This window comes from Varroa destructor, unplaced genomic scaffold (genome assembly GCF_002443255.2).
Source record: "Varroa destructor unplaced genomic scaffold, Vdes_3.0 BEIS01000005.1, whole genome shotgun sequence".
Lineage (NCBI taxonomy): Eukaryota > Metazoa > Arthropoda > Arachnida > Mesostigmata > Varroidae > Varroa > Varroa destructor.
In genome coordinates this window covers 14,208,359-14,224,673 of record NW_019211458.1, presented here as the reverse complement: position 1 = coordinate 14,224,673, position 16,315 = coordinate 14,208,359, and the positions used below count along the sequence as shown (strand labels likewise).

Sequence of the window (16,315 nt, the reverse complement as noted above, 5' to 3'; positions counted from 1 at the left end):
TTTTATAATCTATAATTAATTTGAATTATGGTTATAGTTTGTCGATATAGGATCAAGCACTATGGCTAGTCATTTCTACTGCAAGTGGTATCATACTTGCTGCTGTGATCCAATGGATTCTTTTATTAAAAACAGTCGAGTACCTTGGAGAGCCACTCAGGATTGTCTAGGGCTCACCATTTCCAAAATTACGATTGATCTTATTTACACCTTCTACTCAATTTGTTTGCCCGTATTTTTTCATCGGCATGTGCAATGTAGTGAGCAGTGTCATAAAATGCGTTTGGTAATTCGCAAGGTTGATTTTTACTTTGGTTATTTTAGCATGCTGCTACCCTGAATGATTTGTAACTTTGACTACGGGTTGGCGTACAAAACTTTAGGTCAAATTATTTACTATACTTATAAACATGTGGCTGTAAAGTACAAAAATGAGGTTGACGAAGTAAGGCTCTACTGGTCTCTATAAGTTAGACTACGAATGTTTATAATGAACTTGTATTATGAGGAGTTGCTTTGGCGAAGATGCACATACAACTCGGATAAGCTTTTTTATTTTCGTAATAAGCCTTCCTACCAGTCTTTCTGGGTATCTTCAGAAGTATTCAGGCAGTTGAAAAAAAATGACAACCTCATTGCTGTGTACTCTTCGATTGTTGTCAACATTCGAATAGTGGCGCATCTGCGGGACTTTCCTGAGATACTTTGAAGAGCGTTTAGCTTTCCGTTCCGTATTTTTTTATGTTTTCCATTACTCTCTGGGTATCCTTTGCTTACTGGATCTGCCTCGACATCGTGATCCAGCCTAAATTAGGACGGTTCAACAGTCAGATAAAGGATACGATGATCTTTTCGACGGGTAACGCTGGACTGTATGGCTGCCACGATCATTCGGACAAATAATGCGGATCAAAAATTCATAACTTCATTTTATACAATAAAGTAAATACTTGTCATTCGTGTTAGCGACCAGACAGTGTTGTGATTGAAAGCAGCACAATGACTACCGATGAAAGTGCTGCAAGTGGACTGACGAAAGCGCTGTTCGTGAACGTTTATCTGCTACTTTCCCGGTCTAACGAATAACGAGATCGACATTGTCTTTTAGCCCCATATGTTTGTGTATACTTATGTTTCTTCAATCATGATTTCGATTGAAGTGAAGGTGAGTGTGCACACTCGGGCCATGCACCTATATATGACACAAACATTCTAGCTGGCTAGCCATAAGGTTTTTCTATTATTGTTGTTCTGCACAAACGCAATGAATAAACAAGTAATAAATAGCATCATCATTTCATAAAAATTTAGTTTCGAGTGAACGATTTCTAGGCTGAGAAGAAAATAGAAAGCTTCCATATCTGACTTTCTTTTATTGCAAAAAAAAGAATTCGCTTTTATATCACTGCAATACCGATTAGGGGACAAAATCAATGACCGCTCATATGATTGGGTTCCTTTCAATGATATCTCGCAGATGATTGAATATCGATTAGCTTCCTGCTTTATGCACAGGGCTTCTGGGTGTGTTGTCAGTTACCGATATATCCTCCGTAATATTATAAAAAGAAGATATCTGCTAGCAAGTTACTGTATGAACCTGAGTGGTTAAATAAAATGAAGCTATATTGGCAGTCATCGACGTCGCGACAGTATAAAGCTTATGGTAAGTTATAAGCCGCAATATTGATTGAAAGAACACCTGGCAATAGGTTTAGCGATTATTTGCTTAGAGTTGTTTTTACTATTTCGAAATGTTGCTTCTTTTACTGTGCTAGATCGTCTTGTAGCCTCCATTTGGCTGTACTGTTTTGTCGGTAGTGCTGTTTATATCCACGAACTATTTAATCACTATACTAAGCAAAAAAATTGAATTAGTTAGAGTTACTTATAACGATACGTTCACTGCCAGTTCTTTTGCAAAATAGATCTAAGTCTGCAGATATGTCAAAACGCGGGAAAATCGCATGATTCTATTTAATGAATGTCTACATAAGTAAAACGTGGCAGCGGGTAATATCGGCCTTTGTGGGTCAATTCAAGTATTGTCTAAGACTATTATACAATAAATTTATCTAAGCCAGCCAATATATAGGATCATTCATTCCAGAATAGATCGGCGTGATTTAAATGCTAAAGATAAAATCAAGTGCACAGTAGGCATGTTGCATTTTCCTAGACCTTTTTGCTTTGCTTTATGGAAAGGCTTGAAAGGACCAGGTCTAAATCCGTAACTCCGTGCCGTAAGCACCCATGGATTTTAGCTTACTTCACACGAATGAAGTTCTTATTGCAGTTGCTGAAGGCCTGTTAGGGCAACTAGACGCCACTAGATTAGCGAATAGCCAAAATGATTACATACGGACGTAGGAGAATCACGTTTATGAGGAACTACATTATGGAGTTGAAATAGTTGTGGCAGATGTCATCGGGCCGTTTTTGCTTCACTTTTACAAGTGTTCAAGGCATTAACTATACATCTTAAAAAAACACATTAAGGGACTTTCTGTGGCTGAAACTGAGTGAGTCTGATGTAGAAAATATATGGTGCCAATAAAAAAAGTGTCACTTGTCATTGAGCACTCGGAACTTTATAAGTCATTAAAGCAGAATTTTGATAAACATGCCACCTTCCGTGTATTACGCGTACCATTGCGTTAATTATTTGCGTTAACTTAATTTTTGCCTGTGGAAAAGAATCCAAAGCGTAGAACTAAGCCTAAGCTTTGTACAATTGGAGATATAAAAAATTGCTTGTTTCATTTGAAGCTTTTCAAGGAAAGTGCGAGGCGGTCACTTAAATGACATGATGTTAAAAACATGACAAACAATATAATCTGGATATCGTGCATATTCGATAAACTGATTTGAATTATCACAGTTCAGAACTCTTGTTCAGAACATAGTTCAGAAAACTAAATTGAACCTCTAAAAAGTACAGTGTTTTTTTATATTCTTGCAATTAAGGTTTTTTGGGATTGTCAGCACTATTTGATCTTCACAAATTAATCCGCTATACTGCCTTCGAGTATTTTTTCAGTTATTTTTGTATGATAAAAAAATGAACAGATTTTTCACAACCGTTAACCGTGTCACACTTTACAGGCTTTTTTCTTTTTTGGGGCTAGTGAAATTATCAACACTGAAGCTATATATATGACTTCTTTGAAACTATAGCAATTTCTCTGAAGCGACAAACATTTGGTGAAAACAGGCAGTTTCCTTGAAACTCTGCTGATCTCTTCGAAGTAACTGTAGTATCGTCGTTTCGGGAATGATGTCTTACCATTTACAAACTGACAATCATCTAAATACTCGAAACCATTTCGGAAAATTCGAAAAAAGAACTCTAACAATTCCGAATATTCTTAAAAAAATTTTATTGGCAAATCCGAAAACAAAGAATGGAATACTAACAAAAATAAACTTTTCCAACCCACGATCTAAATATCATTCGGTGGGAAAAGAGGGAAACAGAGAACTGAAGTTAGCTAGTAGCAATACCGCGACACTAGTTCCATCTGGCGGTCTTTTCATTTCTCCTCCCTGCGCCATGAGTATACGTAGGGAGAGCGCGGCGAAAGCTAACAGATTACAGTTATATAGTTGCGGCCGCTATATTGAGTGACCGTTGTTTAACTACAATATCTATGTGGTTTGACTAGTGTGTTATAATATCAGAATTAGAGCTTTAAATCAAAATTAAGCTATTTCTAATAAGACTAGTGCGTATTAGATATTTAGCTAAGGCATTCACGTGTTCCATTATATGCTATCGATATGGTATTCATATTCGTTGCGCCTAACAGGAGCATGAAACGAAGCGGCAACAAGCATAGGTTAATTAGGCTTTCCTCTATTTTACTATACGAGTTCTGACGGCAAGCTAGAAAGTACGAGAAACAATTGTACGCTATAACATATGTATAAAATAAACTAATGTTCAATAGTCGATGGACATGGAAGCAAGTCATCTAAGGATTACTAACAGACCTATGACTTTTGTTTGATATTTGGTTCATTAATTTGAAATATATTGCAGCTCGTGTCAGAGCCGTATCAACAAGCGCATCGTCTCATACCTTTCACAGCAGTTGATCCCCTCCTTTTGCCTACCAACAATTTACTAATTTATTTTTACTAAAAATAATTTTGAAATAAATGATGTTTTCTCTCAAGGAATGAATAGGTGAAGCTTACTCGAATCTAAACGAGCTGATTAAAAAGCAAGACGAACATTCACTGCCCTTTGAAGTAAACAAAAACATTACGCGTGCGATTTGTAATTTAAAAATCGATGCCTATAAACTTACTTCGTTAAAATGATTGCTTCTTATTTCTTCAATAAAGATGCAATTAACTTAAAATAAATCGTTAACGTAAATATTCATATACTTCGACTTTTCTGTCGTGTATTTGCTCACTCATTTAATTCAGAATGCTTAGTATGATATATATATATTGTTGTGATAATTAACCCCTCCGCGGTGCTCAGTAGATCAGTTATGAGACTTGCTGCTGGAATACAATGCGTTTATTACTACAGTATTGAACAGGAAAGCACTATTTTATACGACTCGATTTCGAGTCGATCCAGACAGCCTGGATCGCCTGCCTGGATCGCTTGCCTGGATGGCAACACCGTTGAGTCACTTGCTTGTTCTCTGTAAATTTTAGCAATAAATGGTTGACACAGCTTAAAATTTGAGTTTGTATTTGCAATTATTATTAGAACACTATTCTGATAAATGTTCCTATCAGTGCTTGCTCCTAATTGCCATACGTTCGAAAATTTACGCGTGTAAGTAATCGTAAAAATGATCTATCATCATTTTACGAGGTTTTCTGCCGACCGTTCCAATTGGATCCTTCTATCCACATACGAATATTTGTTGAGACATTACCGAGATTTCGTATAGGAGAACCGCCATCTGCGAACGAAGGAGAACCAAGAACAAATCTTGCCTATAAAACTTTCTATCATTTTTGGACTAATTTACTAATTTAATTTAATGGGAGTATAAGACGTATTGCTACTTTGCTTTAAAAGACTGCTACTTTAAGGGACAGACAATATTTAGTGAAGTGGTTGGGTCATGTTTTTTGTCAAGCACGCGAAAGTTAGCTACCATATTCTGACATTTGTATATATATTGGAGCCTTCATTAGTCCGGTGAAGCCAATCAATAATGAAAAAAACAGTTATATTCAGATAACGCTAACCATGTAATCACGCTTCATTTTCACGAGGTAAAACGCTAGTTTATTGGCCTATTTCTGAGAATTCTGTAATGTATCATGATTTTATTTACAGTCAACAACATATACGCAGCTTTTTTCACCGAAGAATGGTTGAAACTTCAACCCTACTCGCATTCACGGGGCCAGATCACTAGACTAAACTTTCGTTGATGATTCAAAAATTATTGGAGAACGATTAGGTATTGGCGCTCAATGTATTATATATAGAATCTGATTACAAGGCAAAAAATAAAAACGTACAGTTTCATGCATATTTTAAAAGCTCGCACCTCTTTTTGTCCCAACTTACGATAACGCGTCACTTAGTATACTGTTACCGCTCGAGCCTGCGTATCTCATCTATATGTTAATAGCAATGATTCAATATGCTTGTCCAAATGCATCGCAAAACTGTAAAAAACGCTTAAATACCGTGTCAATACTAAAAACATTGGCTAGATCTACGCGTCAGAAATTCAGAGCTATTTATCGATGAGAGCTGAATTTACCCCGCGTGTCCTCGAGATCAAGAATTCTAAACTAACGCTTAGGCGTATGCTTGATGTATAGCCTTGATGTATAGTCAGTCGTCTATTCAGCAGTTAAATTTCACTACCTTCCCTAGGAGGATGTACACACACGTGACACTGTATTCGTACAAACGCAACGGTGTATGGGCTTTTTCCCTCTTTTCACAGTACTCAGAAAGCTTCAAAACGTACGACAGCCATCACTGCTGCTGCAATCTACTGACTAACTCATGGTCAACTGATAATTTCGTTCCCTAAAAATATCACCGTTATCGTAAGTGGTCTTGACTCCAGTGTCTCATAACCCTGGTCGCGACCAAAAGGCTTCCATAGAATCCCTCAGAAAGAGACTATGTGCGCCCTTTAAGGATTAAGTCCGAAAAAAACGCATAATATGGCCACAGCATGATCTTCATAAAACGTATAGTATTGATGATCTCCGTACACTACTAGTTATACTCATTCCATCATGCGCTAATCGTAACACAGATGAATCAACTGCGTCATCATCCAGTCCGTTTCTTGCACATTATCATCATTAGCATTGCAAGTATTAGAAATAACATGACCATCCCGCTGTTATGGCTTCATTATAACTGTACAAATAAGATAAATATAACGTTATTATTAATAAAGTTTTCAAATTGTCCTACGAGTGGCTCAGACTATTGGGCATCTTATTGAATTGAGCTTGCGTTCTGTTTGCTGCTATTTTTTACCGCCGAATCCGTTTATATGAGCTCTTCTGACGATTCGTCTGTTTCTGAATTGCCGATAATCCCAAACGAATCACCACGAATTTCGATAAAGAGAACTTCTAGGTCACTGTTGGCGGTCACACCGGAATCTTTATCGATACTATGTTCGAGGCAATGGTTTTCTTCGTTCAGCCCATGCTTGCTCTTATCAGTAGACGCTCGCATGGCCAACATTAGCTTCGTTCGCGTCGTAAGGGGCATCATTGTCGTACCGACTATAGTCATCTTGGACATATTTGTCGTTCTCAGACTGATTCGAATCTTTTCTTGTCGTTACGGACTCGTCAATCGTTGTTGGAAAAATAACTTTCTCTACAGCGGCCGCTGCGTTTGTCAAGTCGACAAAGCTTCTTACGTAGATCTCGTATTTCTTTATTTTTCCTATACTCTTTATCCAATCCAAGCACATGCGGTTAGCCTCTTCGTTGGCAAACTATTCAAGATTTGGGCCATCGAGCATGGAAATGACCGACGAAATCATCGAGAAAGCCGAACGCACTGGAGATTACATCTCGTTCCGCTTCCATCCTGCCGTGCAAGCGTAATCTGGATTGTGGAGCGCTGATACGCATATGCTTCCATTCTCGTGAATGTTGGGATGTTACATGAATGTGATAAATTTTAAGGTAGGAGGTGGGAAACACCATATCGAGATGGAAATAGCCACCCTTGTAGAGCGTTTTAGACACACCGAACAACTTGATATGTCAGACTAAAAAGTTAGATTCATCTGGAGTGACCATACGGCCCTCGATTCCATCTTTGAGATGTTGGTATACTCATTTTTTATAAAGACCTTAGCGCTATAGAGTCGCACATTGTTGCAGCATTGCCAGGGTTCTTTGTTTTAGTGAACTGAACTTCTCGATGATATAGGCCAGCTGCAGTATTGTCCTTGTTTTCTTTCGACCTAGACAACGCCTTTTCCACCGGTGCCCACTATCCAGCACATAATATCAGTTGTTCTCAGTTCCGTTGCAGACAAATGAAACAAGGATAAAGTTCTATTTACGTGCGTTTGTTGCTTGTCCTGTACACATGGGCATCCAAACGTGCTTCAACTTAACTGAGCAAATTTCATCGGTTCATGTATCACTGGGAAAACGTAATTGGTGCTACAACTCAACGATGGTAAGCTTTTGAAAATTATTATAATGGCTGTACTTAGTCCGTAGATATGGGTGCGCCTTTAATCAAGTACAAACTAATGAACGCTACTTGCAGCAGAGAAAGTGTAATTTTTATCTCTCGATCAGACAGGTTGTATGGTAGAATAAATATCAATTACCAGCTTTAGTTAGGTTACTATTAAATTTTCGTCGAGTAAAGTATTTAACTGGGATTTTGTGACGATTTCAATGAACTAGAAAACTGCAATTTAATAACAGGATAAAATGCAAGGGAAGTTTTTTCACGGCAACATATTCTGTTCTTTCAACGATCTAAACGATTTTTTGTGAAACTTGTAGAACAAATGCTAAGCTGCGTTGGATACGTGTGTAACTGAACGCTCGATTTTGCAATGCGATAAGTGTTGAGAATGGCTCCATTGTGACATCAACAGGCAAGACTTAAACAACAGGATTTGTTGATTGGTAGCCGTTGATTAGATCGGGCCACTATTTTTGCTCAGACAAGCGTGTCTTACGCTCCGTACTTGGCCATAAGGCATTACATCAAATGACTGGTTTTCAGCACGAAACGAATCTAGACCTATCCTTATGTTTTTTAGTTTAACGGGAAAACACGCTATCTGCGGCCATATCATTGAGACCTGTCAGATTAGCTGGTGAACTATAGCTCAATTTATGGCTGACGTCGTTATTCTTTAGCCCAATAGGTTTTTCATGCTTCGGTTAAGGACGATGAGTAGATCAGTTTATGCATTGACCACCGCGTTTTTAAGTCGGCCCATTGCTGTAGTTCAAACGTCGTTTCTCGTCTGCACGAGTCCTATCCCAGATTCGATGTTGATAATTATAAAGGTTCGGAGTCCTCTTTTAACAATCCTGTCAAATCCTGTATGGACTTCTAACGTTATCTGACCTTGTTTTCTTGGCATTAATTTTTCAAAGCAGTTTCTAAAAAGTGCCTTTAATAAGCCACTGGTCAGAGTGTATATCGCTGCGCTCTGCAAGCGCTCTGTACAAACGGGCTTTGGAAATAAGAATACAAACTTGGAAGAGAGCAGATATGCCCCTGAACGTAACAAATTAGAGAATACTGAATACCTCAATGTCCGAGTGTTAGTTCGAGTTGGGTCTTGTTGTAACGGCATTTGACATTCAAATTGAGACAAGCTATGAGTCCTTAGCAGCGAAAAACCTCTTATTAGAAAATAACCGACAAATACGCATGTGCAAAGCACGCGTTGGAACTCGGGTGCAACGAAAACATATAAATCATTTGCTTATTGGAATACGCAGAAGAACGAGCTTAAAGAATTTGTCGCAACTAAGCATTCATCCACGAGAACAAGACGCTTGTTGTCTAGTTTCTATCTGTACCTTTTCTATTCTAATATAGTGATACACATTTTTTAATAGGTCAAGCCTAGTACTAGTGAATGTTTCAGTAGATGCAATAGGCCATAGGCTGGAAAACTCGAATCCATCGACTGTCCAACATGTTTCCTGTTCAGTTTACGCAAAACGGCTCTTACCAAGTGGTTCATCTTTGCCAACTATCAGCTGTACAAGCTGACCTTCATATTACTTCAACAGCACATCTTATTACAGTGCTTTACATACTATAGTCCGGAACTGATCTCTATTCCCATAGAATCACGATGGTTGTATGAATAAAGCAATAGCATTTTTAATTTTTGGTTTAGATGGATTCCGTGTCAAGTTAAGCCTATTTAACATTCGTACCGAAAATGTTGAGTTTAAACAAATGCGCTAAAATTATCTCTCAGCGTCGGTATCCCCGTCCTCACCCTGTTTCTGCTTGCCAAGGTGAACTGGTTCAAGGCATGGGTTTATGTGAGCACACGTTCGACAATGCGTAGACAAGCCACTGTACAAAACACTGTGTGACAGAACAACGTTTTTTTTTTAAGAGTTCATTTAATTTAAATTAATTTGAACAGTAGTTGTTTTACTATTTTTAATATATATATATATATATATATATATATATATATTAAAACCTAAATTGAAAGCTGATATATAATTTTTTGTGTCGAGTTCAACTTTCTCAATCATTCCTGTACCGTACAAAAAATCGCACGTCTCTATTGCCTTAAACGAAAGCTATAGATACATTTCTCCGAAGATCTTCTTACGATTACCTTCTGCGCATAGGAATATAGCAAATAATTAATTACCAAATATGCCAAAATTGTATCTCGTAAAGTGATCTTGCGAAGGACAACGGTGAGTGTTTAGCTTTCTGGTCGTCATGTAACGTGCGTTATCTTTAGTATTTTTACAATCTGCGATTACACTGTTGCGTGGTACAGATACCTGAATGTATAGAATGGATCCAACTGAACTAAATCTAGCGGAGCCTAAGACCTGACGTGAGCAATTCTTTCATTTTTACCCTTCATGAAACCTACGTGAAATAAGAACACCTAAGGAGATTTTGCCCGATAATTGAAAAGTTCTACACGTTGTCTGTTATCTTGCCAGTTATCGTTAAATCCATCAAGGCTTCCTAAGTAGCAATCAGATATTCAAGTATAACCGCGTGTAAAGGAACATAAAGGTAGCGCGTGTCCGCAGCAAATCAAGTTCCTCCGTGAACGATAACAAATATAGTTGCATAAAGTAGCGAAGTCAAGACTGGCGATAAAGTAACATGCTTGCTAAACGGTCAAGTAGTCACTGGAAGTCAATGGACCATTAATAATTGTTTTTTTTTTCGAAGTAAAAACATGAAAATGTACAAAAAAAAACACCTACATGCACATATAAGCCAGCTAGCAAACGGTAGACGATAACGTCTTCGCTGCAATTTATTCTAACCTTGTCTTATTGACACACATATTGTGTATATATGTGACCCCGTTATAAATACAGCAAAAAAAGCAATGAGCTTGAGAAGATATGAGTAAAGGCATTAAAAAAAAAATACAAAATTGTCTTGCGCCCACTTAATTCGTGAAAGCCTCCAGTTAAAGGCCATGCCCCTTCTTCATTCATACCAATATGTGACGACCGATACGTTTTTGGCCTGGCCTGTGGCTAGCAACAAGTAGACTATTCTACCCTTCATCTATTAGAGTTGCTTTTAATGCCAAGAACTATCGATTGCATCAAGTACAGACTGTACCTCAGATAGGACACGGCCACCGTTGCTACTTTCGGCGCCGTAATTAACGGCCGTTGTCATTGGTGCGTTGTGTTGTACTAAACTGTTCCGCCTAATGCTATTGTAAACTGTAGTTTGTGTTATTATTTTCGTAGCTCGTCTCGATTACTCTAGCTCCCGATTACGACTCCGTTGTGGAACGCCATCACTGATCACCGGAAGCCATCGTGAGGCATATTGTTTAAAACCGGATAGTATTTGCTGTTAACAACAAGGAAGAAGCACGAGTTAGAGTAGGAGATTTAGACGGGAAGAAGACGGATGTGCGAAGCACACTCCTGAATGTACTGTTTTTGTCCATCGGATGTGTGTGCATTTGCTTGTTAGCCGAAGAAAGACCACGTGTTCAATCTTGAATGTGTTAGCCTATTAAAAGTCTCAAGTACAGAATAAATCGTTAGAGCCAATGTGTTGATACATGATCGCGAGACACGTGTGAAGGTTAACTATATCTGTTATTTTCTCCAACGAACCTCTACAACTTTTAAACAAGGTTTTATGATGTACAATGTTGACTAGCAATAGCTCTAAATGGAAATAAAGCTATCGAAAGACGTTGGATTCGGTCTGTTTGGCTGGCATAAAGTCTATTATGCATTGTAAGTAAAGATTAACAGTCCTACGGGCGTACATTAGCTGGCTTCTTTTTTTTTTGATACACCATGGAACTGATAACAGCAAAATACCAACTGCCACAAATCAACAGAAGGTAACATTTAAAAACATTTCACGCAACATGAAGGTACAATTGGATACCGGTGTATGCATTCGTCCAACTCGAAATTCTGGCTTTTAACGGCGATCTACTACTACTACTACTACTTCTTCTGTTATTGCACTAAGAAATTTTACGTTTTTGCCAAGCGATGCCGTCAAGCAGGACGTTGACTGCTGGCTGTCGATCGGTCGCCTGCTTATTCCGTACGCGAAACTGCTATATTACACTGTCCAATGAGACACCTAAAAATCCACCACTCGCCCTGAGTGTAAATAAAGGACACCGTACAATGGAACGGATCTGATAAATACAACAATTTCTCTCATGCTGTCGTCTGCAAAAATTGTCGTACACTGGCGAGAGTGATCGGTGACTATTGGACAGTTAAGCACGTCCATCCACTGAGCGCTCAACAGAGAGATGGCCCGAAGCGATAAAAAGATGGACAGTACGCTCGCGAATGACCAGTTATATTCATTAGTGAAATCATTATCAGTGCCATTACGATAAAATAATCGATTACTGAACTGCTCAGATAACAGCCGCTGTCAAGTCGGAGAGTATTGAGCATCGTAGACCGCTTGCAGGGAAAAAAAAGAACGTCTACGGGAAGTTCGCTATGGTTGTTCGAGCGGTTTTAAACCTATCTGGACAATTGCATTGTACATAGGTCGGTATAGCGACTAATATCTAGCACTGGTACAGGCCAAACAACACGTGCGTATTGATGCCGTACAAGGGCTGCTCGGAATAAATTCTACCGACCGTTTTTTGCTTGCTATATGCTATTGTTCCTATGTCTAATATATGCGCACCGAGTTCAATCCTGAGACAATTTCCAATCATGAGCGTATTTGTAAGGTGGAAATTCAGTTGGTAATATAAAAACGTCCGGCTTGTCGGGTGATCGGATCAATCCGTATATTGCTAATTACCGCTGAACATCTTCGGATCTATTTATCGTAATGTGTTCCGCTGCGATGGATCTTATCAACGATCCTTGAAGATACGACTGTAGATTAGCGATAGCATCTTGTAGAATGATTGTTGGTACAACATACAAATATATTACTGGTAAACGACCGCAGAATAAGGTTGTATGAAAATGAAATGATAAATTATTTACGACCACTGCTTGTATGTTCATCTCGAATTCTGTATTGTACTATTGACAAAATATTAGCATGCTGTTAATTGTAGAAAAAACAATATGGATACGAGTAGTTTCAAGCGACCATAGATAATTTGGCCCCTACCAAAAGCTATCATTTGGCATAGGCGGCTGTAGTCGTTCTAATTCGAGGCCCTTGGGAAAGTTGGTTCGTTATGAAAGGTGGTGAATAGGCGTGATTATGAAAGACGCGACGCTGTCCACAGACGTTACCAGAAATGCTAGATAACATCCTGTTAATTTGGTCCAACGATTCCGTAAGCGATAACAATACCGTGAATAAAATCACTGTGGTCAGTTGCCATGTTAGGCTAGACCGTCTTGATCTTAGATCTTGCATAGGCAAAAAAACCAGTCGGGGATTGCCCCGACCGGCTTCTCCCGTGACAATTATTCAGCTATGTCGTAGCGTCATTATCTTATTTTGCCTCGCAGTAGTTAGAAATACCGGTGTAGATACATGCCTTTAAGGTGGCCTATGATAAGGGAACAATGGAGAAACTGATGCCTGTACAAAGTGGCCGTAACATGATGGCTATAACAAGCTCAAAATAGCTATCCTAGAGACCGACACCGAATAGATCCTATGAGCTCCCATGTTATCCTTTCAGTTTATCTATCAATGGAAAAAAGCAATTGCACCTTGCTTGCATCGAGTGTCCTTAAAATACTCACGTGCATCCTTGCACTCAGTTTATCCTCTTCCCAACAAGTGCCCAAAATTGAGAACCTTACGAGGACAATGATTTGCACAGGGGTAGTTATTAACTGTATAAACTATACTATGTCCTTTTTAAAAAAAAACCAACATCTTCCAAACAAGAACAGAAGCATTATCCGCTCCCATCCCATCTGTTATCATCAAGAACCAAATGCTAGGCTGAGTGCATTTTCGAGCTAATCGCTTTTAAACCTGCTGTAAATACCTCAGAACTCCAACGCTGTACTCTGTGGCTCGAGTTCCGGGCACTTCAGTGGTTCTTCCTCCTCATCATCTTTTTCTTCTTATTATTACTGTTATCGAAAAATGATAATGTTTTTTTACACACATTAACCCCTTTCGTTCCATTGACCCCCGTACGGGAAAGGCAGGAGAGACAATGTAGCAGTTTCCTTTGACCACCCTAAAGCAACAATGGCAGGCAACTTAACGCTTCGCTGTTCCCGGTCATTTCACGCTATCTAGAGCGCGACGCGGCGATCTTTCATAACTGGTACGTACATGAATCATTACTGAAGAAAATGGAACATCCAAGTAAAATCAAGTCGCCGACCTCGTTGGCGCTTCCGTATCGGTCCTATGCGAAGCGATGCAAAGGCATAGTCGCAACTCATTGAAAACAGTAGATGTTTATTCTCCTACTGACGTGTTTTGCTTTACGTTGCTGTGGATGTTGCTGTTATAACATATGTGACGCCAATGGAGGAGGTTCCAGCTGACGCGCGGGCGTATGGCGGGCTACGAGGGCAGACTAGGGAAACAGCCGCAGAGATCGACATTTTTTGCCTTGCGACAAACGGAGACAGCCACAACAACATAACGGTAGCAGGCAAGCGCTGAGTCAACGCGTCGCTGGACGGTCACAGGTCGATCGGCTCGCTAGCTGACTGGCTGGCCGGCCGGCCGGCTGGCTGGCTGGCTGGCTGGTTCTCATCAGTATGACTGCTCGTGTTAGCAACACGACGACGGTGAACAAAAACAAATGCATATAGCTAGTGTTGGTATTAATAACAGTAGCAAATGTGATACTGGACGAAATTCGACGCGTTGATGTAGTTGGACGTCGGCAACGAAGTGGGACAAGCGGGGCGTTCTACTAAAAAATCGGCCAAAAGCTTCTAAATGTGCTATAGTATTAAGTCGACTTGGTCTTTGTTTTGTATAAAGGCGTCAAGCATTATCTCTAGAGTAAAAGATATTTGTTTTCTGGTGGAAGCGTAAACGTAGCAAAAGTTATTAATAACAGTTCAGCGCCGCACGCCAATATTGGTCCGGTGTTGAGTGCTGTTTTTGTCTGTCGCCAATGAGTGCGTTACGTTACTGTGAAAGCGGCAATAAGCGACAAAACATGTGAGCATCAAAAATATACCCAGACTTACCATTGTGACCTGAATGACGCTATACTTAGTTTAAACTTACCGCCAATTATAATTATTGTTATTTCAAAGTTAATCTATGCGAACATCTTTAAATAGTCAAGTGTAGCAAAACGAATTAGGTAGTGTTACATACATAGAACTGATATCCGGAGCCAGTATACAGACCACGAATGCAGTGATAAATCAACTGGTTAATTGCAAAAAAGCCATTGGTGACTTACAAATGGAAAAAGCAGGCTTTAACTATACGAAAAACGAGCTCATCTTATGAGCTGTTGCTTCGTTCGTAGCTAAGTTAGCGCCATTTAAATGTTTCATATCGTCTTCAAGTATCAAAAAGCAAAATCATCTGATCGTATCGCCATTTACGTTACTTTCCGGTTCCGTGTGGGCGAAGTAATGACATGTTTACCCAGTTTTCTGTTTTAAAGCTATAATCTTAATGGGAAATTCAATTTCATAAAAGTCGTTACATTTTTATACAAGACCATCGTGGGGGTTATATGATGAAGTGGGGCGATATGGACCATTGTCTATCGAGCATATCTCAGGCTAAATGCCATCCATTAATGTTAATTCTACGCAGGAATTGAAAGAACCAAGTTACAGAGTATAGCTCAGTTTAATAGAAGTGCGTATGTTTACTTAGTGCGCACGTACTAAGGTCTCTTAGTTTCGAATTAACCCTGTTGTCGCCAACAACGTCTCATATAATTGCTGCTTGAAGAAGTTTTTCTGATTTTACTCATTCGGACAAAGCGATGTTATAGACGTATGCTACACACGATCATGGATCAGACTTTACCCTGGATGATTAGTTAGGCCAGAATTATGCATAATTACGGTAGTTATGCAGGTTTTACATTGCGAAACAAAGCTTCACGTAAACCCATGGTCAGAAGACCATAAGCTTCGACCTGTTTCAACCTGCGAAACTTAGAAGTAAAATACGAAGCACCGGCGTCTCTAGCTATCATGACAGCCTTTTGTAAAGAGTAAAGCGTTTTCTATTAGCTTTCACCAACTCGGCTTTAGTAACAGTTGGCTTCTTCGTCCAAAATCATTCATAGTCTATGCAGCCCCGCACCTTGTTATATGGAGAAATGAATAAGCGGAAGAAGCGCAGTAGAAGAACCTTATATAATATTTGTATACTGGCATTTTTTTCATGCCGTCGCACTGGCTGTTCCCAACGGTAGCGTCAAGCAACTCTGGGCTATGTAGCCTCTCTCTTCTACATTTTGTACGTGGACGTGTGTTAGTGGAACATAAGTACAATACGCGTTTTAATAGTAGTTTCTTAGTTTTAAAGAAGAGGACTCATGATGGTGAAAAATCTCTGGAAACCTATTGTGTTAGTACACAGATCGCGTTCAAAATGTTTGCGACGAAATGCAAGCTAACGTGATCCAGGTAATTATGTTAGTAACAACAAGACGGCGCTTTATGGAAGATCCAGTTGGGCCGGTCGCTAATTACG

At 39.2% G+C, this 16,315-nt stretch overlaps 2 protein-coding genes across 20 annotated transcripts in view; one reads left to right on the top strand and one right to left on the bottom strand.

Moving 5' to 3' along the window:
• Positions 1-4,519: 4,519 nt before the first annotated feature.
• Positions 4,520-16,315, bottom strand: part of m-cup (ankyrin repeat protein mann-cup) — a 35,999-nt gene continuing 24,203 nt past the window's right edge. For 4 of the 11 annotated variants that reach the window (XM_086990927.1, XM_086990920.1, XM_086990921.1 and 1 more), the window contains one exon: positions 4,520-4,931. The gene's annotated coding sequence lies outside the window, so the exon portion shown is untranslated. The remainder of the gene's footprint in view (positions 4,932-16,315) is intronic. The other 7 variants (XM_086990923.1, XM_086990924.1, XM_022807644.2 and 4 more) reach the window with 2 other exon arrangements.
• The window catches only part of LOC147755318 (uncharacterized), a 28,255-nt gene continuing 18,737 nt past the window's right edge, over positions 6,798-16,315 (top strand). For 3 of the 9 annotated variants that reach the window (XR_015329097.1, XR_015329094.1, XR_015329093.1), the window contains exon 1: positions 6,798-7,660. Coding sequence is in view for 2 of the 9 variants with exons in the window: in XM_086990933.1 (XP_086847059.1) it covers positions 7,568-7,660 (93 nt within the window). In the remaining 7 variants the exon portion in view is untranslated. Of the gene's footprint in view, positions 7,661-10,941; positions 14,807-16,315 lie in introns of all 9 variants that reach the window. The other 6 variants (XR_015329095.1, XR_015329091.1, XR_015329092.1 and 3 more) reach the window with 5 other exon arrangements.